This window comes from Pinus tabuliformis, chromosome 4_1, assembly GCF_031772625.1.
Source record: "Pinus tabuliformis cultivar Carrire ecotype Pingquan chromosome 4_1, CPIR1, whole genome shotgun sequence".
Taxonomy (NCBI): Eukaryota; Viridiplantae; Streptophyta; class Pinopsida; order Pinales; family Pinaceae; genus Pinus; species Pinus tabuliformis.
The window spans coordinates 736726449-736751880 of record NC_142303.1 but is presented as its reverse complement, the minus strand read 5'-3'; the positions used below and the strand labels follow the sequence as shown (position 1 = coordinate 736751880).

Here is a 25432-nt window from a genome sequence, read left to right as displayed (position 1 = left end):
AAACATAAAACATAGAGCATATTATGATTTATCTAGCAAGTGAGAAACTATCAACATTTGTCCTGTCCAAAATTCAAATAATAATGTTTACAAAATATGTCACTTGGTCACCGCCAAGACAAAAAAGGTTCAATTTCACAAGCCTACAAGTCTAATGATTAATCTATGACAAAAGTAGTAAATTGTGAATATATCTACTAATCTCTCCTACTTCCACCACGAAGAGAACGTGGCCGCGGGCCTCCACGTGGTGGCAATGAAGAAGATGCTGCTTGTGGAAGTTGTGGCACTGAAACTGATGAAGACGAACCCCCTTCTGTTGGTGTTGAACCATGGAACCTAGGAACCAAAGGACCAGATGGGGGTGGCTTCTCAACACGATCATCATCATCCTGGAATCGCACAAAAAATTCATACAAAAAAAACACTAGTTAACAAAAAAAATTAAAAACATGAATTAGAGAAATGCTTTATAAGGAAAATTCATACCACAATGGACATACCTAGATAAGAGCATCCTCTAATTGCTCTAATCGCAACACTCCATCCTCCAAATTGGGCTCCTCTAGATTCTTGTCCCAAATCTTAAGGTCTTTATTAGTCTTTGCATCATCACAGTAATGGGACAACAATCGCAAGTTGTAATGAACATAAACCAAGCTCTCTGCCTGGTCTAAACTCAACCTGTTCCTTTTAACAATGTGGATGAAAGAATAAGAGCTCCAACATCTCTCTACAGAAGAAGTATTTACCACTTGTGATAGCACCCGCAATGCCAAAGTCTATAGAAGTGGAGTAGCCCCTCCATGCATGTTCCACCACTCAAGACAAGAAAAAGTCCCTCGATCTCTAGTTGCATGCATGCTCCCAAATGGACTAGTGTTAAGCGTATAGTTGCTCAACTGTCTCCGTACCATGGCAGCCTCCTCCTTATCAGGGACTAATTTATTCAATGCAATCATATATTTTTTGTGAACCTCTTGATCTTGGTGTGGTTTTCTCCTGCTCCCCCCCCAGGTGCTGGTGTTGAAGCCATGATGGATGATAGTATTTAGGTGTCAAAACATATGCTAATGCATGCAATGGAACATTTAGCATTTCTCATCGATTTTCCACCTTTGCATGAATATAATTGTACAAGGTAATATCTCTAGGCTCAACAATGTCTTTAATCTGCCCCAACATGCTATCCATTTGCTCATACACCTCCCCAATTATTGGTCGATCTGAATCTCCAAACTTGATCATGTAATAAATTGGTTTGGTGAATTGCAAAACATATTTAACCTGTGACCAAAATTACATGTCAAGAATAGTGTCCTTGGCTGCATTAGCACCATCTCTATCAGTGTTAATTTCATCCCATGTTTCAGCACACACCATATTAGTTAAAACTTGTCTCACCTTCACTAGCTGCCTAAAGGTGAGGTAATAACTGGCAAATCTTGTCTTTGCAAGTTTAAGCAACTGCAACTTGGAGTAAGTGCCATAGAAGTAGTTTACCCTTGTATGCCCTGTGATGAATTTAATGAGTTGCTTCCCTCTCCTGTAAATCTCATTTATCCACCCACATTCTTTATGCTTCACAATATCATGCATCAAAAGGTTCAATGTGTGAACCAGACACCCAGACCAAAAGATGTGTGGATGAGTACGCTCAATAATTTTTCCTGCTGCCTTACAATTTGCTGCATTATCTGTGATCACTTGAACCACATTATTCGGACCAACATCTTTGATTGATTGCAATAGGAGATCTGCAATGTTTTGGGAAGATGCACTGATGGAGGAGTCATGACATGTAATAAATACTGCACCACTAGCAGAAACACCAAGAACATTTATCAAATGTTGGTTTCAAATATTTGTCCACCCATCTGATACAATGGATACCCCATAATCTACCCCCTCATTTGTAAAACGTGTTAAAGCTCTTTGAACCTTTGCTTTTTCTCTTTCTAATAACACTGTTCTAGCTTTCTCATAGTTGGGGGACTTGTATCCTTTTGGGGCTTCATTGATGGCCTTTACCATTTCATGCCAATAGGGAGAGCGAAGCACATTGAATGGTACACCGCAAGCACAAAGAAATCGGACTATCTTTCCATCCACATCATCCCTCCCAGCAACATTAAGGAAATCCCCTATTGTTCTTTTACCTCCAGAGCTTCCAGAAGTACCATGAGGAGATGAGCTACCAAATCTAGAGGTTGCACTTGATTCAGAATGAGTTTTTTGTTTCTTGCTTTTTTGTTGTGCAACCTCCTCTATTTGGATGTATTTTCTTCTTTGTTCAGATGAAATGTTTGGGCAAATTTGTATCCCCACAACACCCTTTTTATCATCATTGTCCATCACCCCACAAAGATGCCTCCTCACACGGGTATATGAACCACTAAATGGTTTTCCTCCATGACAACCATGAGGGCACAAAAATTTGTAGCTTCCACCACCCTTTCCCAAGTCGCGTACATATGCATGTTATACGTAGGTTCACTATGTACCAAGTCGCATATATACGCAGGTTTGCTATATACCAAGTAGGGTATACATGCAGGTTATACACGGAGGTTCACTAATACAAAGGCGCGTATACATGCGGGATTGCTGATCAAAAGTCGCGTATGCGTATGCACGCACTTTCATGCACGGAAAAGCGCGTACATGTGGGAAAGCTTATTTTTGGGTGCGTGGTATTTAGACCTATGGTTTTGGTCCTTGGTATTGCGTCCGAAGTGTTGAACCCATGTATTGGGTCCCTAGTATTGGTTCTAAATGGTTTTGGACCATGGTATTGAGTAAGGCCTAAGACTATAAAAGGAGAAGAAAATCATTAGGCAAAGGAAATTTTGAGAAGTAATGAATATCTGATGAAGTGTGAGATCTAGTATGCTGGTTATGGGTTTGTGATGCTGTGATTGATCTGAACCAAGGATGCACCAATGTGAATGATGATGAACGATGGATCGAGATCTTAAGGTTTGGACTGTTTTATCATTATATGATCCGTACGCGGATTGGCTTTGGTGAAAGCGCGTATGTACGCTGCTTTGATTCATCATAGTAGCGTATACATTATGAGACATGATTATTGTTGCAGAGTTCTGTTGTCTGTTCTGTGTTCTGGTGATTGTGTTGTTGACAGGGTTTCAGTATTGGGTGATTCAGAGATTGATGATGCAGGTGTAGTTGATGGGTGTTTTGCAGTGGTGATTGATTTTGTGCTTCAATGTTGTTGATGGGTCCAGTATGAAAATTGGATGAAACATGGCCTTCAGATTATGGTGTTGTGCTTCAGGAGTATCCAGTCTGAAAATTTATGAAACATGGTACTTGGAGGAAGAAAGAGAAGGTTGTAGCCTTCTGTAGGTCGGCACCTACGTACTAGTACATCAGCTAGTACAAGAGCTAAGGGGGTGGTAGCTCCCTTCCAGTAGCAGCTGGAAAACGAGTGAAGGTTGGAGCATTCAGTAGGCCGGCACCTACGTACTAGTAAATGGATTGGCTAGTACAAGAGCTAAGGGGGTTGTAGCTCCCTTCCAGGAGAGTCTGGAGAACGAGAGAAGGTTGTAGCCTTCTGCAGGTAGAAGCCTGTGTACTAGTATAAGACTGCACCAGTACAAAACTATTGTAAAAAGAAGTTTCTTATTAAAAAGAAGATTGAGACAACTTGCAGCAGGTGGTTTTCACCCACATTGGGTTTCCACCTTACATCATGGTGTTCATGTGTGCTTCTTGTGTGTGATGATCTGTTCTATTTTACTGCTCATGTTTACTGTTCATATGATTAATAATGTTCTAATGCACTCATTAAGGATCAACTAACTGAATCATAAGTTTATTGGATATATGCTTGTTGCATTACACACAGTTGTGTATACACGCGGTTTGCCTTAACTGAAGTAGCGTATATGAATCTTAATATGGAAATGAAAAAGTTATATTGATTTGATAATACTGATTCACCCCCCTCTCAGTATTATTTCCAACAAAAATATGATGAAAGTGAGTGTGTAAAGGTGAAATACTAGAAGAAACCCCACCATGAGGACTCAAACAACTAAGAACATGACATGAGCCCACCATGCACAACCAAGTGAAAGCAATGACTATTACATTATGAGCATAGTGAAATAACAAAGTGATTTCCCCAGCAATAGTCTGATAGGAGAAAATGGTGTCCATCAACCTAATAGATCCATGATACACAACTGAAGCGACCTCCATCAATAGTACATACTACACAGAGAACCAATCCATCAAATCTGCTAATGAGAGCAAAAGAGCATGATGAATTGATTGTGTCGATTCATCGTCCCAAAATGTCACTTAAAGGTAGGTCAAGGAAAAACATGTGACACTCTGATAATTCCCCAGATTTGCATCTGGTACATAGAAGGTCCATAAGTGTCATCATGTACGCTGTAAGGTCATGAAATGATCCTTGACACCCCATACAAAATATGGTGTAACATTGGTTGGTTGATTCTTCTTAACTGAGTAATTATGAAGGATTCACTACATCGAACTGGTTTTGCAAATGGATTTTGTGTGGTTTGCCACAAATTTGTAATGGTTAAGATGTTATGTGGCACTGCAAGGTCACCAGAGTGTTTGGGAAAGGATTGTCAATGAGCACAATATTTTTTAGTTGGTACCCTTCACTGGAAAGGGGTCCTTTCTGGGGATAGATGGATATTCGAACAAGCAAGGAGTGTGTGGGATCGGGATGTGATGAGATTTACATACATCTTATGGGAATCTAATCTGTTCCGGTTGAGAGAAGTCACAACTTTTACATCTGACTTGCCTATGCAGTTCTTGCTGGTAATATTGATCTCAGCAGTGCATATTCTTTCAATCTATTTAGCGTACTTTTCTAGCAGTTCAGTTTGATGATGTATTTACATGCATCATCTCCCATATCTGCAAAATGAAGGAAAAATTTATACTACATACCTTGTTCTTTTTCTTCTGCATGTCTTTGAAGTCCCATAGGACGTTGCAAGTTAGATGCAGTTCAATTGAATTACGTCTTTCATGATGATAAAATCCACTAATATTTCACAAGCTTGAGAAGTGGTGATTTCAAAGTCCTTAATATTTGAGTATATCTTGTCTTCTTATGTTTGCAATTGTTATTTTGTTACTTCAATCATCTATTTGATTGTTTGAAAGCTTCTGTCATTTGGGAGGACATAAATGTAACGAGATTAAAATTATGTATTAGTTTCTATAATAACCATTATTATATGGATCTGTGAATGTAATGTCCTATTGTTATGCAGGCTGAAATGCCAGCAGATAGTGGATATCCGGCCTATTTGGCTGCACGTTTGGCATCCTTTTATGAGCGGGCTGGTAAAGTTAAATGCTTAGGAAGTCCAGACCGCACAGGTAGTGTAACAATTGTTGGAGCCGTTTCTCCTCCCGGTGGAGACTTTTCTGATCCGGTAACTGCAGCAACACTTGGTATTGTTCAGGTTGGTACGGTCAATTCATGTGCTTGCTGTATGGAAGTTCGTTATTTTCATGTTACGAGATAAGTAGTCTATGTTGTTTTAATGGTAATTGATTGATAGCTATGTAGTGCTTATACATCCAGTATTTGAACAGGTATTTTGGGGACTTGACAAAAAACTTGCTCAACGCAAGCATTTTCCATCTGTCAACTGGCTTATTTCATATTCAAAATATACAAAGGTGGAATATATTCCTATTTGGTCTTCAGAGTGTTGATTATGTTGTAATTTGAAACATTCGAGTACGGTTCATTGTTCCCAAGTTTCTATCCTAAGAATGATTTAAATCACAAGGCATTTCATATTTGTCCATCTATGTTCATTGAGATTATATGGGGCTACTTTGCAGGCATTAGAATCTTTCTATGAGCAATTCGACCCAGATTTTATTTCTATTAGGACCAAAGCTCGTGAAGTCTTGCAGCGGGAGGATGATCTGAATGAAATTGTCCAAGTAAGTTGTTTTTTTTATGAGCGATACTTTGTTGTTTCTCCAGAGCATTTTATGGCGTGGCTTGATTGTTGCAATTTTTTTTTTGAACCAGTATATTAATCTTTACTTTGAACTGTATTATCTTTCAATTTTATTAGACAAAATTATAGATTTTCATTGTCTTATTTATGACAACAAATGTCACTTAGGGTTCTTAATTGACTCCATTCACATTTGGCTGAGATTGAATCTAATTCCATCTTTGATCATTGCCTTCTTTTTACCTTTTTTTTTTCTCTTTAAATGAGAAGCTGCATTATGACGGACAGCAAACCCTGAAATTAACATGCCCCATCATCTCTCACATAATCAACAATAGGCACATCTGGCAAACGCCATGTAGGGGAGGAGCATGATTGCCAGGATTTAAACCTGGATCATCGTCACAACAACTGCTCCAAGTTGGTGCTAGAACACAGCTCAATGAACCCATATTTTTACTTGTATTCTTATCTGAACTTTCGATGATACTAAATAAGTATTTTTAATATATTGGATCCTCATTATAATGGTTATCGCAGAAGTTGTTGGTGTTGTTAATCCTGATATCCATCTCTACATTTTGACTGAGGTTGAAACTAACTCTATATAATGGAACAGCTTGTTGGCAAAGATGCTTTAGCAGAAACTGATAAAATTGTTCTGGAGACTGCAAAACTTCTGAGGGAAGACTATCTGGCTCAGAATGCATTTACTCCGTAAGTTGTGACTTATGCAGTTTGGATTTGTTTACATATCCAATGCCAGGACTTATTCAACAAACACTACTTGGCCTATGTTAGGCTTGAATTTTCATGTCTATACTCAGCATTGCAAACGTTATCTCTCTGTTGACCTGATGCATGACTCAATTGCTGGTTTTGGCTGCAGGTATGATAAATTCTGCCCATTTTACAAGTCTGTGTGGATGATGCGAAACATTATCCATTTCAATACGTTAGCTAATCAAGTAAGTTGTAATGCTTTATGTTATATTTCTGTGTGTAATCATTAGGTTCTTTCTTCATAGCCTTCTCCATCATAGCGCTGAGATATGCAGAGAGTCCATTAGTCCTTGCAATCCTTGCTTAATTTGTCAGTTCCTTGTCTTCAAAAAGTAGAAACCCTGAGTTCCAAGAATTTCAAGACTGTTTTATTGGCTTATAAATTATAATGAAGGGTAATTGTTGGGGGATAATATTTTGTCTCATCAGAAAGCTATGACTGTATGCTGGCATTTATCATTACCATCTATATTTTGTGTCTTTCTTAGTCTTTGACAAATCCTTTGTACGATACATAGCATTTCCAATGGCCTTGGCAAATTACAAAGCCATTGCATAAAGTACATGGCCTATGCTAAGTGATCTATAGCACCTGCTTTAAAATTGCATTAAGTGCACACAAATTTTCCATCAACATTTCTAACAAAGTCAGTTTGCATACCCAACAAATAAAAATAAACCCCAAAACCCCAGATGCACACAAGTGTTAGAAAATAAAAAAATCTACAAAATTTTATTTTACATTATTCACAATGATTTATGGCTCTCGTAAGCAAATCTATTCTTTAAATGCACAATAGATTAAATAGATGAGTAAAAATAGTTTTAATGGGTATGCAATTGCCTAGATCTCTGCAAAACCAATCGTCAGATAAGACTTGCAATTTAACACAATGGGTCCTTAAGCTTTCTTGTCTTGAGAGTTGGCTTGTCCAACCAAAGACTTCCCCTCACGCCTAAGAACTGAATCCTTGAGATCTCTACACACTTGAGATCAAGTATTTAGATCAATAGGGGCTAGATAAACACCATAACCCTCAATATCTAGAGATACCTGCTAGACAATGAAGTTATAATGTCTATCTAAACCCAGTAACTAATGCAAGATACCTATGCGAATAGTTAATCCACTCAATGGCTAGAGAAAAAATAACTTATAAAATATAATTCAATAGAGCATTAAGAACACGATTAAGAAATTTTCACAATAAGCATAAGAGAAACACCATTATGAATAAACCCCAAAGTCTTCTTTATTATTCCAGAAAAGATATTACAACAGAGCTTGACTCAGAGCTTCTTCGAAATTTTTCGGTAACATGAGAAGCAAATGATTTCTAATTTATAGAAGTCCTCAAAGTGGAAAATAACGGCTAGTTGGATTGATCCCCGTCAAAATAATTTCGACCGTTGATAAAACTTTTAATCTCCAACGTCGAAAGAATTTTCGAATTTCTCATAAAAACTTTTTTTGTTAGCTCAAAAAAATGATTTTGAGCTAATTTCCTAAAAAAGTGACTTTGACTTAACTACCAAGGCCCAAGGATCCATTTTTTCTTGAAATTTCCAATATTCCCTTGGTGGAGGACGTCCAAAAATTAATTTCTTTAAGACCCACAAAATTTTTCCACTTTAAGAATTTAATTTCTCTAGGATTTTAATTTTGACTCTTATTAATTAAATTTTTGGTTTAAGATTTTAATTTATTTTTGCCAGAAAATTTAATTAATTGACACATGAGGGGATTAATAATCTTTTCCACCCTCAAATATTTTAGCCATGGTGTCCAAGTATGAGAGACCATGCATTAAGATATTTTTTACATAAGGTAATTACATTTCAACCCTCAAAGGGCGAATGCCCATTCGTTATAGACCCTTAATTTACTATCCAATTTTGCAACTCAACATGATCTAGTAGACCAAGTGATTTGTAATAAAATAATTTAGCCAATTAGCTTAAATTATTCCCAAATCACTTTTACAAAAGATTCGACTAAAACACAAGGACTCATCTAAGACCTTGATGACAAATTCCACCCTAGCTTTGGGGTGAAGCTGGAGGGAAAAACTCTGTCGATCATCCGTGTTTAGAAACACAGCTGAATCAGTGAGACGAAAAACTTCCTAGGATGAAATTCATCACCAAAATAATAGGTTTACTTAGGTTGTTAGATACACATATGGTCTTACTATCATCATTTACATTAAAATTTTGCAGAATGGGTTTACGACTGATAAAATGACGAATGATGATGATGAATCCTGGATATCTGACTTCTCGAACATGATGGAATTCCTTTGCGAAATTGTGTACTGCTATAGGGTAGTTGACACTAAGTGGTCAACATGACCAATCTATGAAATAATCTTAATCAAATCCAACATTCATATAGAAGCCCTCAACTATATAGATGAGTGCGGGGGTTGAGATGAGTGCGCCCCTTGGAAACCTGTGATAGCACGGAGTTAGAAAGGGAACACACAAGCAAAGATGCATCACAACATGGAAGGCAAGTTAGCTAGCGATCCAAAGTGATGGTTAAACCAACAACACATTTAAGAAAGATTCATACATACATACACAAAAAGCTATACATGCATGTGTAAGCAAATAGATACATATATTATTTAGAGTAAACCAGATAGCATAGAATACAGTACAGCATATGCATGAAACGTGCTAGCTCTTCTTATATTAAGAAGTGTAAGTTCCAGTCATACAATACATCCATGTCCAACCACTAGTTCCGACAACGGAACGTTACAACCACAACTGCCTGCTCCTCCAAAGAGATGTACTAGCCCTGTGCAGTGGAGAAGTCAAGGCTCGTTACAATACTGTCCAAGCTCTCTCCAAGATAGTCTTATCGGAAGCTTGGCTGACCAAAAGCCTGTGTAATGAGTTATGAGGGACTATTTATAGCAAAGGGTGGGGTGACCCTTGACATTCCCATTTGTGATAGTTCATCTACCCTCATGGCTCTTCATCTACTCTATGACTGTTACATCCAACTATTGACTCTTGACTTACACTTGACAAGACAAAATGGCTTGAGCAAGCCATGCTAGACATCACTATGACTCGGACAACTGTTGGAAGACCAACTCTTCGACATCTTCATTGTGGTTGACAGTAGCGTACTGATGCCAAGATCGGTAGTCTGCGATGGTGTCCTTGTGCTCCAAGGTGACATCTTTCTGGAACCTGACTCTTGCCTCCATAGCATCTGGGTACACTGCTCGGGCTCCTCTGTCCAACTCATCTGAAAGCATGCGCATCATTGTCTTCAATGCGGCTGGACCAACAACATACTTGTGCATGATGTCTGCACTGATGGGCAAGTCTGGGCTGGTGGCAATGTGCATCAACTTGTCAAAGTATGAGTCAAGCTCTAGTCGGACCTGTGCCTTTGTCTTCGCCTAGGTGAGAGTCCCAATAGATGGGATCGCATGTGCGCGCACCACAACATCCATACTCTTGAATACATGTGCATGGGAAGCCTGTATACTAGTGATGAGCTGTGGGAGCTCTTCATAGTTCCAGATCTGACTCCGGAACTATGAAGAGCTCCCACAGCTCATCACTAGTATCTCATCGTCCATGTTTGCATGTAATTGACAACAACATGCACGTTCGACAACATACGTGCTCTTCTAGTACATCGCTGCTGCTATCTGTTGAGATGGACGACTGCCTTATGCACAGTACCAAACTTGGAATACAACACCCACATAATTGTGTCAAGGGATAGTACTTCATCTAGTATTGCCTTCTTCAGTTCTGCTCGGGTAGACGCTATCACCAACTCTCCTCCTTGCTTGGCCGTCTGTAGCTCCTTAGCCATTCGCTCATTCTCAGCTCTCAGAAAGAGAACAGTTGAGCTAGTGGCTTTGGCATATGCTTTAGTGCCATCGGCCAAGGATGTTGGATGTTTGCGCATGTCAGACACGATCACTCGTTCCTCAACTTGCACAGGAGATGTATGATCATCCAAAGTCGACACTTTGCGAGACTGCACAACTCTATGTTGAGACTCGTCGAATGAGATGTTGTGCATCTCTCCTTTTAGCTGATCTCTAAGGATCTCAGTGCCTCCTTGGTCGCTTGAGACTTGCTCATCTTCTGGATGTGGTGAAGCGGGTAAGTCGACCTCTTGATGATGAGGCATGAGGTCGATGTCTTGTTCCAATTCCTGTTGCTCCATATCCGTATCCAACTGTTGAAGTGCTTGCTCTATCTCACAAGCGAAGTTCTGCTCCTACGATGGTTCACCCTGCTCTCCTGATGCCAGCTATTCTGATGAGTTTACTCCCTGTACTGGCGCTGTTTCATTCGTCTGCACATGTTGCACCCCCTGCTTTACCTGTTGTTGTTGCTCTTCCCTCCCTTGTTTGTGCAGCGCTTGTTCCTTGTGGAGTTGCTCCTTCAACTCATGCAACTCCTTCTCCGTCTCTTCCATCCTTCGTTTCTCCCTCTGCCTTTGTGCGATTCGCTTATCACGTTGTTGCCTCTTCGCCTCTATAGCCATAGTTGCTTTCTCTACAAGTGGATCTACTTGGAACTGACAACTTTTCTCTTCCTCCATGTGATCAACAATCTTCCTCTTGCCCTTGTCGCGCACTGGTATGTTCACCTCAACTGCTGCTGCTGCTTCTGGTTCTCTCCGGGATGCTGCTTCACGTTGCTTTGCCAACCACTCCACATCGAAGCTGACCTGTTCATTGGGTTTGGAGAAACTATAGCAATATCAACATGTGTCCTCCTCTGCCCAATGAAATGCCCTGTGGATCCAGTTGAACTGTACTCGTGCAGTGATTTTCACAAGACAATGCGGGTCATATGGATTGTAACTTTGGAGCTTGAATGGATACTTCTTCATTTGCTCTACTTCGACATCCGCGTGCTTGAAACTTTGGATCTCATATAAGCCAATGCGCAGCAGAGGAGCGGGCCAAGGTGCCTTCTTCTTCCGGTGCAGCCTGGCTGTCAATCCTGCCGAGATGTGATATGCTACTTCTTGCTTGATGAGCACATCCAAGGCAAACTTCGGTAGAACACGTAGAGGCGTCTCTGCACTATACATTCATATGAATGTGCTGGACGGTGAGGCGTACCAATCAGTAATGTCTATCAGTGCCTCCATTGCTGCCTTCGACATGTAGGGTGGATCCTGTTCGAATATCATCTTGTAGACTGGGGTGACAAAATGATCGGACAGTCGTGTGATAACTCCTCTGAAGCTGCATTTAGACAACAACTTACAATAAGTGTTCACAATAGTCTTCGCCGGTTGACATGCCCACTTCAAACTCGGGAACTCCTGTCGGGCACAGACTGCATCCAAGATGTAGGCCGACATGTAGATTTTTTCTTGCATACCTTTAGACGATTGTCGAGCCCTCATTACCTGTTCCTTCAGCTGATGAGCCAACATACCAGACTAGTTGCAAGGTTTGTCCTCTCTGGCCAGTTGGTCTAGCGCAATCACCCAACTCTGTGGGAAGGTTTTCGTGCTTTCTTGGCCATATAGTTGACATGCGAAAATGACCAATTATTGATACGCCTTCCGCAATGTCTTCGTCTTGTAGGTCTGGTTGGGTGTCATCCTGAATCTAGCCATCTCCTTTACCTAGTTCTTCAGAATGTCTCTGGAGTTGGCATTGTCTCCATGATAGTCACGGGCTTCGACATCTGATACATCTCATCATAATCCTCTGCCTTGAAGGTTGCAATCTTCGTCCCGCTAACACTGCTCAAGGTCATCGTCTCGGGATCAGTGTGTGAGACGATCCAGTGTATCATGTTTGCGCATGGGAACACGGGGTATCTGCATGCAATCCGGTACAAGCCGAACTTGTGAATGTTCACGTATACCTGGCGGTCTTCGAGGTCTTCCCCAAATGTGCCTGTAAATGCATCATTGACCTCTTGCCATTTCAGCTTGATGTCCTTGTCTAGAATCAACTTGGTATCTTCATAGATTGGTAGACTTGAGGACACTCACTCAACTGCTGCTCCAGTTGCACTTCCGTCAGTGTCCTTTGATCCTGCTCTCTTGGAGGCCATTGATCCTGTACTGCTAAGAGGTGGATGAACACCTGAAAGATCTGTAGACAAAGCAATATGCATGGCAAGAAAACTGTCAGCGAAAACAAAAACAAATTGGAGGAATGACATGACACATACCTGGGGATTGATAGGCAAAGATTGCGCAATTTCTTCTGGGAGGTTGAGTGACTCGCTGCCAGAACTGCACAAAAGGCATTCTGGGCTGTCTGGGAGGCATGACTCACTGCTGGAATTGCGCAATGCGCAATCCAGGTTGACTGCTGACTGTTGGAATTGCACAATGCGTAATTTCAGCTGGCAATGATTGCATTGCGCAATTTTTTGGGCCATCAGTCACTGTCCCTTAGAATTGCGCAAAGCAGGCCTGGGGAACAGTTGCTGGGCAGAAATGTGCATTTCTAGAGTCTTAGGATTGCGCGATGCTGTCTTAGTGAGGTAGAGTTTGGGCCAAGGCTGCCCAGACTCGTCGACGGGCAAATGAAAGCAAATGTGAAAGCGATTGCACGACGATACTAAATGTAAGCAGAAGTGATTGATCGTGCATGCAAACATTGAATGAAAGATTCAAAAAACAGAACAACATGCATGTGGGTGAAGTGAGTCGCTGACTCGGCGATTGTTCGTGCAAAACAGTTTCATGCATGCGACAACAATGAGATGGTAACAAAAACTGAAACGGTGCTAGTACAAGGTAGTATGCATGTAAACGACAACAAGCGCTCAAAGAAATCAAGCAAACATCACTCACACAAGCGAAAACACAAAAAGCGACAAAAATGATGAAAAAGACAAGTTGAGACCATTTACGCGTGAATAGCTGAGCCAGATGTGTCGAAGAGTTCTAGATGTGCTGTGAGATGTCAGAGCTCCAAGATCGATGTGAAAGAATGAGCTTTGATGCGTCAAATGAATAAGTTTGGGCTCATGACGCGCATGCCACAAATCTAGGAAAAAGCGACACTTGGAGGAAAGATTCTAAAACGATCTTTGCATGTAACCTCCAGCTGCTAAAGATAGCTCCCTGAATCAAGGGATGCTTTTTGCATGTTGCCTTTTTCTATTACGCGAAAAAGCAAGCCATACATGCAAGTCAAGTTTCCTTGGTCCTGGGTGGAACTGGTTAATTCAACTGCACATGCAAGAGGCTGCTCAACTACTAGGAGAAAATGCGCATTTCTGGATGGGAGTTGGGTTGACTACCCAGGAGATTTGCGCAATTTCTGGGTAGAGCAGCTGACTGCTGCCTAGGATTGCGCAATTCTTGGGTTGAGCAACGCTGTTGGGAGGGATTGTGCAATTTTCTAGATGAGGCTTGATTGGAAGAATTGCACAATTCTGGAGCCCAGTAGGCTGCTAGACTGGATTGCACAATTTCTGGAGGGAAGGCTGGTTGCCCTCCAGAATTGCGCAATTTCTTGAGGGAGCTGTTCAACCTACAGCTGGACCAAGTCCGGGAGAACAACCTGTGAGGGGAATGCATCAAGCTTTGATAGACAGGCTGTCTTTCTTCAAGAAAATTACTGAAGCTTGTGTACTTGACGAAGCAAGACATGGTGCTGTGAAAGGGTGGTAAGGAGGCTCCAAAATGAAGCTAAGGCAAGATTTTGGAGGGTGGTTTTAGACTCTACAACAATACTTATAATCCTTGTTCATTTTATGATTAATAACCTATGCCAATTATAGGAATGAGCATTTTTGAGACAAGCTTAGGCTTGTGGTTATTTCCTCCTTGTTTGAGAGGGAGTGATGATCTCCTCCTTGGTTAAGAGGGAGTGACGGTGGACACCGTATTCTCCATGTGTCATGAACTATGGCCAAGACTAACTGTCGTAAGCCCAGTAAAGAACATTGCTAGGGAGAATGGTGGATTGGATAAGCATCTAGGACCGATATTCATGGAGGATTTGTACTTTGACCAGGGCTAACCATCGTAAGTCACGTACATTAATCCAAGATAAGAATAGTCTTGAGGACCGACATTTCTTGATGTCAAGTATTTAGACAATGGATTGGGAAATGGTCTTGTGAGGACATACTTAGTGAACACCCGGGTGGGGTATGATCTAGTGGAGAGATAGAGCGTGTTAAGACAAGGCCTTGCTATTTGACAATGCCGGCTATGATGATCTAAGTCATCATTGATGTTTATCAACCTGAATCCTTTCTCACAGAAGTTCTAAACTTGATAATATCTTGATAAATCATTTTTGAATACCTCCCTAGTTAAGAGGGAGCGTTGGAATTGTAACTAGGTTCGGTCTTCATAATTATTTTATTTGTATAAATATGTATTTCTTGTAAAAACAAAAACAAAATTATTATTCTTATTTTTATTATCAAGCATTCTCTTCATGCTTTATTTTTGGTCAAAAGAAAAAGTCAAAGGGAACGTTCTTCGTGACCCTGTAAAAAGAAGAAAATTTGAATTTTGTAAGCATCATTTGTTCCTCCATGTTTCCAAGTCGGTCCTCTTAGAGTTCATGTCGGGTTGCCCAAAGGACGTGACCCTTCACATGTGGAAACAATTATAAATTGACACATATCCTCGATCATTTGGCATGCAATTCAACAATGATCTGTGGTGAGGAATTTGGATGTTTGAGGCAAAATAAAAAGGTTCTCGAGGAAGAATGTTAATTTTAGGTATGTTCTATGCTTAGAGCAATTTATTTCAATTTTCACAGTTAGCTCAATATATTTTCCAAAACATAAACATAAATCGCAGAAGACAAGGCAAGACAAGAGGACACAAGATGTGGTGCAAGCTAGGGACAAACCCCAATGTGGGGAACTCTTGATCAATTCTTCTTATATGTTCTTCAATAGTTCAACAGAGAGAGAGAGATAGTACATATACAACAGAAGTCAACACTTTGACTTATCTAAATAAGAGCATAGATCATCTCTAAGTAGATGATACATGACGTAGCTGAACTCAGTTGAAGACATGTTGCTTCAATTGATTCTCCCAGGTGACTCCATTACCATGCTACACCAATCATTGTGCTGTTCCTTATCATCATGCTGCACCTCACTGTGCTGCACCATGCTGCACCCATCACTATGCTGCATCTCATCATGCTTCACTAATCATGACTATACCCATCACTGTACTGCATCATGTACTTGCTGTCCCATGTGCCATTGCTGCACCATGCTGTCACACTGCTTGTCCCATTGTTTAGCACTGCTGTACCTTGCTATCACACATGCTGTTCCAATGTTCACACATGCTGTCCCAATGTTTAGCACTGCTGTACCTTGCTGTCACACATGCTGTCCCAATCATAGTTTTTAAAACTGGAACCGGTGACCATACCGGTCCACCTAATGAATCGGTTTACCGACCGGAACCGGTCTAACCGGGACTGGTTTGGTCTAAATGAACTGGTTTTAAAAATATACATTAAATAATTAATTTTTAATGAAACAAAACTATTTTTAACATGTAAAACCATGATTCCAAGCCAATAGAGACAAAATATGCAAATTTTGCTCATTTATATGCCATGTAAAGGTGAATATATCAAAATGGCACCGAGTGCAATACATATCATCGACAAAATAACAAAATACATAAGAAATGAGGCTCTAAATGGCCTATAAAGTCCAAAAACAATGCTGCAAGCTATGAGGCCATTGGCCTACTACAAGTCTACAGTGTACACATGATCAATCATCAAGTTCATCACCACTACTAGACACAGGATCATCATCAGGAGCTACATAGACATCATCTGGTTCAGAGTCTGAGGATGCCTTAGCCTGATCTGCAACCTCAGTATCAATGCCACCAATGACAATTTAAGTGGACCTAATGGAAGCACGAGTTTGTCGACTTGCATGACTAGTGCCTTCCATTGGTAATTTGGTTCTTTTCCTTTCCTTGATGCCGCTACTGATCCTAGTTCTGATGCCACCACATAATCTGCATCATCCCCCGCTAAAGCCATGTCGATATCAAAATTAGCCTCAAACACAGGTTCTTCAGTCTCCTCCACCCATTTTGATGTTGGATCAATATCGTCCAACACAATGGGATCTAGATCAGGAGTTTTGCTCATCATTTGGAGCTCCGATTGCATTTATTGTTTACCCCCAAACCATGAAATCCTGAAAACCATTAAGTCTGTTGAATTTTGAGTGAAATCTAAAATTCTAGTTTCTCCATATGAAATCCAATGAGGTCGAAACCACTCTCAAACATCCTGAGTCATTTCATGGTAATGTTAAAAATTTAAGTAAAAGTGACATTTTCTTTAATTTTCATTTTCATCCTTTTACTTTAAGAATTTAACATTACCATTAATTGCCAACATTGTTAGGGTTGAAACACCCTTAATTTCCCCCCAAAACCCCTGAAACACAGTAAAAAATATGCTTTTTAGCCTTTACGGTGGGCGTGCCTAAAACCGGTCGATTTAGGACGGAACCGGCCGGTTTGATACAAACCGGCCGGTTTTTCACCGGTTAGGCCAAAAAATGGGCGAAAGGGCCTTTCCAACTGGGTTTTTTGGCCGATTTAGACCGGCGGCCTTGCTAACCGGCCGGTTAGACTGGTAACCGGTTTTTTAAAACGGTTTTGAAAACTATGGTTGTCGCTGCTCAAACTCTTGGGGAAGGGAAAGCCAAGCCTACAGCCAAGAGCCAAGTGAAAACTGTTAGATAAGCCACCCATTGTCACCACAATGGCCTTGCCTCTCAATTTATGGTCAGGGAAAGGAGCTTTCCTAGACTAAGGGGGGAATCCCTAAAGGAAAAACTAGGCCCCAAACCTAGAAGAGAAGGACCTAATTCTGGATGAGGAATAACATGCCCACCCAAGGTCCAAAGGTACAAAGAAGGAGAGCTCGGGATAGGATCCACTTGATTCTGCATGCACCACAATTTGTTAGACAATGCTCCTGCACAAGTATGGTTAGCAAAAATAAAACCAAATATAATCACAATGAACAACAATACATCTTGCCAATTCCTTAGACAATACTCAAGCACAGCTCAATCATAAGCATGGGAATTGAAATGGAAATGATGCCTAATATTATTGCTTAAGGAGCACAATGACATAAATTTGACAAGAAAAAACATACCCAATGGAACAATACCTAACAGCTCTTTGAATAGAAATAATTAACGCAATGAGAGCCATAGACTTGACCTATCTTCCTTGGAACAAATCGTGCTACAACAAGATCAATGTGCAAAAGGCAATGACCATTTGGTTTGGCACAAGCTTGATGCCTACTTTGCAACATGGACAATCCACAACAACCCACTGCTCTCCACAAACAGATTTGACCCAAAGGATTGATTGCTTACCTTGTATCAATGATTAGAACGACAAGTCACATCACAATATCTTGGGGATATAAGGTGTCGAACCCATTGAAAGTTTGATCAAGTCAACCTCTAGTTATTAAAATATACGTTGAGTTTGACCCAGAAAAATTGTTCTGGCAATTGTGGCCATGTAGGATTTTATTGTTGACACTATGCCACCTCAGTAGTTATCAACTACTGCCTCAATATCAGCTTTGCATGGCGTATTATGTTCTAATGTGATCACATCCCTTCATGTCAATTTGCATGCCACGAACTCATCATATCACCAATCATGGGTTGCATGCTATGTCACAGGGTTCGGCGAACCTGAAGCTTCAAGTTCGAAATTCGGCGAACCTATAAAAAAATTTTGAAGTTCGTTCAGGTTCGCCGAATCTGAAAGCCGAACCTCAAGTCGAACTCGAACCTCAAGTCGAACTCGAACCTCAAGCCGAACCTCAACGAACTTAATCGCGAACTTAAATGAATTTTTTGAAGTTCGGCGGTTTTCTTGGCTGACTGTGGTACACGAGCTTGGTTTTGTGAAGTCAAATATCAGAACATAATGCTACAGGAAACAACATAAAACTCATAAATAAAAGTGCAATTGCACACCGAATAATTGCACTGTTTAAATCTAAAAACTCCATTGATTTGTTGTTCACCCCAAAAAAGGAAAACGGGTAAACTCACTACGCAGAGAAGAAGTGTGGGATGAGCTCACTACGCAGGGTGGTTTTTATAGATAAGGGACACTGATTACTTTGCTTTGAGAATGTAAATCTGGGAAACAGTCGAGACCTGCAACGTGCCTCCTTGATTATGAATAATATACTCAAAATATTTAACAGTGTCCTATTTGAAATCGGACTTTTGAATATTGAATAACATTGAAATTTGACTGTTGCAGGTGAGATAATTACGTCAAACAACTGGCTTTCTTTAATTGACAATTACAATTTATTTGTGTGTTTAACAAATTTGTGTTCGTCAACTTTATGAAAATTGCATTTCCAACGACTTCTGGGATCTGGGTTTTTAAAAGAACGATGAAGTTTGACTGTGACTTGGTATCTGTATATTCTTTTATATTTAACCGGTGGTCTGCTCGACTATAGTCTATATTTAACAGATTCTGGTTAATTAACTTTATAAAATTGTATCAAAGGCTATAAAATGAGATATCTAACTTATTAAACTAATTTATAATGTATGGATTACACTGAGATTCTCGATTCTTCAAATAAAATATATAATAGAATTTTGTATAAGTTAAAGAAATGAGCATTATGATGGTGAAATCCAAAGTTTTTCATCATAAATATATATATATTGAAAAATATGTATAGTCGAACCTAATGCCGAACCTCATTCGAACCTGATCGGAAAATTCGAATTCGAATCGAACTTAATTGTTGTCGAACTCGAATTCGAACTCGAACCGTGTGACATAGGTTGCATGTATGTACAATTATCATGTCCCTTCCTAAGTCACGGCCACCCAAATTTGTTTTTTATTTAAATGTTACGCAAGGTCATTGTGTAAGGCTAGGTAACATATAATTATTAGAATCATAAGTTAAGTAGTTGTGTTGGTGATATAATTAAGAAAAAAAACAAGATATAAGAATTACGTATTAAAAAGAAAAGAGAGAGAGAGAGAGAGAGAGTGTGTCAACATCAAAGTTTAAATTAAAAAGAGGTTAGGTGAAGTTATATTAAAGTGTTTGATAAAGTTCAAAAAATTATTTTAAATATTAAATTAGAAATTACTTTTAAATTTTTTAAATAATAAAAAGAAAACCAGGAAGAAGAAGAAATTATCACTAAGTGAATATAATGTTACTTTTTAAAAGGTGAAAAGGGATAATTCCATAGGATTGAGATAAAATGGTGATTAAAGTTTTGGGAAGTATTTAATTGTTCAAAAGATCTCAATTCGGTTTTAAAAAGATGAAGAACGGAAGATTTTCTCACAAAAATTGTTCGATTTAATCATGTTGTGGACTACATATACTAAAACTAAAAGGAAGGATTCAAGAAAATAAGTAATATCGTTAGTCAGGATGAATGACAAGGAAAATTATATTAATATTGATTTGGTAAATCAATTATCAATTCCAGAACCAAATAGAGGTGATAAGGATGATATTTTTCGCAAGAGACAATAGAAATTAAGGACTTGCAAGTGATAATTGATGATTATGAATGTATATATCAATTCAGTGTTACAACTATGTATAAAGAAGAGATCGACATAATTCTCGGCTTACCTTGGTTAGAAACATTGGGTTCCTTCATATTAAACACAGAAAAGGTTTTTGACTCTTCCCTATAAGAAGAAAGTGTCTTTTCAAGACATTACAAGGAAATCAGATTCAATAGTACCTTCATCAAAAGATCTAAAAGATATATCAAAGGTGATCATTCAAGAAAATCAAAAGTCAATATCAAAGATGCAAAAAGAATTCAATAAAGTTATCGCAGATAAAAACGAGGAAATTTCTCGCTTTAAAGATCACAATGAACAAATACTTGCACAAGTCAAGAAGTCCAAGGCTACGAAGCATAAATTAGAACAAGAAAAGGAAAGTATTGAAAGGAAATTCAATGAAGGCCTATCAAAACAAGATGAAGAAAATTCTCACTTGAAAAGCCTTAATCAAAATTTGCTGGAAGAAATTAGAACATTAAAAAATGAGAAACTTGAGTATGAAAACATTAAAATAAAATATGTAACTTAAAAGATGAACAACTTTCACATATCAAGGATCATAATCAAAATCTACTCACTCAAATCAAGAACATTAAGAATATTAAGCAGTCATCGAAAAAGAGAATACAACAACTTATCCAGACAAAAGCATCAAAGACTTCAGGGAAAAAAGACCAAATTGTGGAGAAGGGAACAATATAGATCCCATTAATCTCGCAACTCACAAAGGTGCCAATCCATTAAAGTAAAAACATATTCATGTTGAAATTCAGAAACAACGTAGAATTTCTTATTATGGTAATTACTTGTGACTGATATGCATTCTCTTTCTTAGTATTTAATTTGATTAGTTATGTCATCAAGCAATTACACATTAACAAAATATTGAAATCACAAAGTACAAGAGACAAGAGACACTAGAAGTCCAAGCCAGGCAAAAACCCCACAAGGGGAAAACCCAATACTCTTTTACTTATAGCTTCTTCATCAACAAGAGAAATCCAAGTCAAAACAAACCAGTGATCCAAGTGTCAAGTCAGCCCTCCACCAAGCAACAATTCACATGAAGTCTGCTACAGGTCTGTCCACTAGATGCCATGATTTTGTCCACTGAAGAGTCCACAAAATTGTCCATAAAATGCCAAATATTTGTCCACAACAGAAGCCTAAATTTCATTCTTTATTTTGGCCTAATAACCACAAATATAATGCCACAGTGTCTTCACATGAACATTGCCTAAGAATCATGCTCATATGCCACAGAAATCTCATTAATGTACCTCAGGAATCTCGGATGTATGTGCCTCAGAACTTTGGATATGTGTGTCTCAGTGTTTCGGATATGCGTGACTTGGAACTCGGATATGTGTGCCTCATAACTCAAATATGTCTCAGAACTCGAACTACTTTGCCACAAAAATCTTGGTTATATGTGCTTCAGGATTATATGCTATAGAATTGAATTTGTCTTTGTTAAAATTGGCAACTAGGGCCAAACTCCATGTGGGTCATCTTATTTATGGCAGCTGATATTTTTCTTGGATCCCTCTCATCGAGAGGTGTAGGATTGATCTAAAGATCATCCGATTCCGATAAGTATTCAACGAGTTATGAATTTATTTGTGTTATAAGACAATTTGTCAAGGTTGGTCAGCGACCAAATAAACCCCACATGTGCTCAACGTTTTAGTATAAAAGGAGATGACTTGAGAGTCATTTCATACACACTTCTCTCTTGATTTCCTCCACTTGTCTTGGGTTTTAGTGCGAGAGAAATCTAGGAGGAAGTAGCCCTAAGACGTTGGAGGAAAGGAGGCTGCCCTAGCCGCAGCAAAAAAGACAGGCCAGCGAAGCCATGGAAGGAACCTCTACGATGACCTAAAGAAACCGTAACCGCAGTCCTAAGGAAGCCGTAACCGCAGTCCTAAGGAAGCCCTAGCTGCAGTCCCAAGAAAGCCCTAGCCGCAGTCCTAAGGATGCCCTAGACGCAATCCAATCAAGTGCAATGCATACCTTGGAGAGCAGCTCATTGGAAAGGAGAAGAAATTTGTTTTGGGCTGCAGCAAGAGAGGCAAGACCAACGAAGAATTCAGGGACTGTTTGGCCACAACAAAAGGAGGAAGGCCGAAGTTGTTGGTGAGGGCTAGACTGCCCAGAAATTGCAGCGTAGGGTCTCCTCCCCTCCTAGAAGGGCAGCCGCAGTAAAGGAGAGCACTTCAATACAGATTGAAGGGTTGTTAGGGACTATGTTTGAGTACCCTAATCAGTCCCGAATTGCAGCAGTCAAAGGACCCTAGAACAGTGAGTTGTAGCATGCATTTTAGGTGCTTGGTGTGTGTGCAGCAAAGGTCTGTGGTAGGCCACAGGCCTAGCCACTCCTAAACAGGCCAGCATGGAAGTGTTAGGGGCTGCCATATGCCCAAAACAACAGCATGAGGAGGCAGCCATGTTCAAGGTATGTTTTGGGCATGATTGTTGGGTTGTTGTAGGTTAATGGGACAGCAAGAAATCATAGGTACAGCAGTGCTAAACATTGGGACAGCATGTGCTGAACGTTGCAACAGCATGTGTGACAGCAAGGTACAGCAGTGCTAAACATTGGGAGTCACAACATGACCAAATACTCACTCAAATGTTGAATTTGGTCAATGTTGAATTCCATCTTCATGGTCCCTTGAATATATTTAGGGAGACTTGGAAGAAGGGTATGTGTTCATATTGAGGTTTCATCATCCCTTTATTCTTTTCATAGATTGTTATGTTTTTGCAAGAATTGCCACTAGTTTGCTACTAGAATAATCTCTGTAGAAGGAAAGATTTGTCCCAAAAGAAAAGATTAGGGTTGAGGTTGCTAAGCCCTCTCTAATCCTTGATGTAATCTTGAATTATTGAAGGATCTTGCTACTGTCATTTCTATTGTTTGGAGATGCTGTTGCTGCCTTCTTTATTTATTAGTTGTACTGTGTACATTATTATTGGCTGTGATTTCATTGTTGTGACTCTACATCTTTCTTAAGGGCTCTCAATTTATTCATGCATGTCCTGAAAACCTATTTTGGACTAAATATGACATATCTATGATAACTTAATTATGTCTTCTTTGTCATATTCAAATCATATTGTTTTAAATCTGCCCCAACTCCATAGCCCAATTGGATAGGCACTAGTCTCAGTGACTTCTAACACTATCTTATTCTAGAAAATATAAAAGACATCTCTTTTCTAGGCTTTCCCCTCTTGTGTTGGAAAAGAACTGGCGTTAAGAGAGAGGGAGTATTGCTGAGGTGACATTTGGGAATCTTCCTAAGCACTCCTAGGGTTGCACTTGGCTAAAGGAATTTGTAACATCTGAAGTGCAGTTTTAGGAGGTAACACTCTTCACATGAAATATATCGAAGGATAAGATGGATCTACGGTAGGTCATATACAGGGTTTTAAATATTGTTGAGTTAGGATAAGTAATACTTTGGTCTTTTGTTTAAATATGGTCGGTAATACAAGCAACACATTGGTTTCTTTAAATGTTGTAATTTTTTTTGTTTGTTTGTCAAGTTGTCTGTGATCCTCTAGGCTTGACCTATGGCTTGAGGAGCCGCGACCCAGGGGCATCTAATCCATCAAAATCACCTGGGGATCGCACCTGGACTGAGTCACACCAGCCCTAAGCTGACTGGTTTTTTAGCATGTCTCCTCTCCCTAGCATATAGTGCAAAACCACCCCCTGTGAGGTTTGATCCTGGTTTGCCTCGCTGATGAGGCCCATCCTCAACTGGTTGTGCTAGTGGGACTTGACTTAAATGTTGTAATTATTAAAAAGAAATGTCAATTGATTTTTTTCGCTTATTTTATTAGCATTAGATCCATAGGCACACACATTGACATTTTTCCTCACTCTGGGATGTAGAGCAACTTGCTTCTCTTGGTGCAACAAAACACTGTTATATAATCACCTGAGTGTATAATGTATTTCCTTTTCCTTCTCTAGAATTCCATAGTTTTTAATGGCATTTTCTCTTGCACACACTTCAGTCAGAAATTTATGGAGTGTAGCACTTCTTTAGATATTATGTTTAGAAGAGAATGATTTTGACTGGTTTAAATGAATTGTATATTGTATTCGTTTTGCTGCAGTTTGTAGTTCTTAAAAAGTTTCCTGTTTTCTTTCTTGCTCTTTATTTTTCTAACAAAGTGGCTGTCTTGCAGGCTGTAGAAAGAGGAGCTGGTCCTGATGGGCAGAAGATTACTTACAATATAATAAAACAACGCTTAGGAGACCTTATTTACAAATTAGTGTATGTAACATGTATATGCTTACAGTTCTTGATGTTGCACTTATTTCGTAAGGAAATAGCGTATCCTAAAGACACGCTAATTATTTTTGCAGGTCTCAAAAGTTTGAAGATCCTGCAGAAGGAGAGCCTGCCTTGGTACAAAAGTTTAGTAAATTATATGAAGACTTGACAGCTGGTTTCCGCAATCTTGAAGATGAATATCGATAAGTTTATAACTATTAGTGGTGCTTGCTGCAGAAGTTTTCTTTTTCTTTTCTTGTTATTTCCAAGAGCATACTGTTAATCTGGAGCAGCTTAATCTTTTGCACATCTGTATTTTTCGATGTAGGCTGATTTAAATTATTGAAAACAGCCAACAGATTTCTTGATGTGCCGCAAGTTTGCTCATAGTGATTAATTTTGTAAAGAAAAGAAGCCATTTAATGTCCATCTGTTATTTGGAGTTCATTTTTATTGTTTCATCTGTGCACATGTTGCATAGATCGAGAATAAGTTGCTTTCCAGAATGCATGTTTCCATCTGTTTGTGAAATAGTCAGAGATTTGGTGACAAAAATTGTTCGTTTTTTGAATGTTTGACTTTCTAAATTATGCAAGGGCTTCCACTTTAGGTGGATTGCATAATCTGGACTTGCAGCATACTTTTGAGACAAAACACATGAAATTTGTTTCTGAAATTTAATGAAAATGAAATGAATCATATTAATAAACTTTTGCTTTGTTAGTCCAGCAGTTGAAATGTAGCATTGAGCT

At 39.3% G+C, this 25432-nt stretch overlaps 1 protein-coding gene across 2 annotated transcripts in view; it reads left to right on the top strand.

Annotated features, from left to right (window-relative positions):
• The window catches only part of VHA-A (vacuolar ATP synthase subunit A), a 125749-nt gene extending 100622 nt beyond the window's left edge, over nt 1-25127 (top strand). For both annotated transcript variants that reach the window (XM_089420294.1, XM_089420295.1), the window contains exons 14-20: nt 5289-5483; nt 5617-5703; nt 5872-5976; nt 6616-6713; nt 6886-6964; nt 24592-24680; nt 24773-25127. In XM_089420294.1, the coding sequence (XP_089276420.1) occupies nt 5289-5483; nt 5617-5703; nt 5872-5976; nt 6616-6713; nt 6886-6964; nt 24592-24680; nt 24773-24887 (768 nt within the window). In that variant the 3' untranslated portion in view covers nt 24888-25127. The remainder of the gene's footprint in view (nt 1-5288; nt 5484-5616; nt 5704-5871; nt 5977-6615; nt 6714-6885; nt 6965-24591; nt 24681-24772) is intronic.
• Nucleotides 25128-25432: the final 305 nt, after the last annotated feature.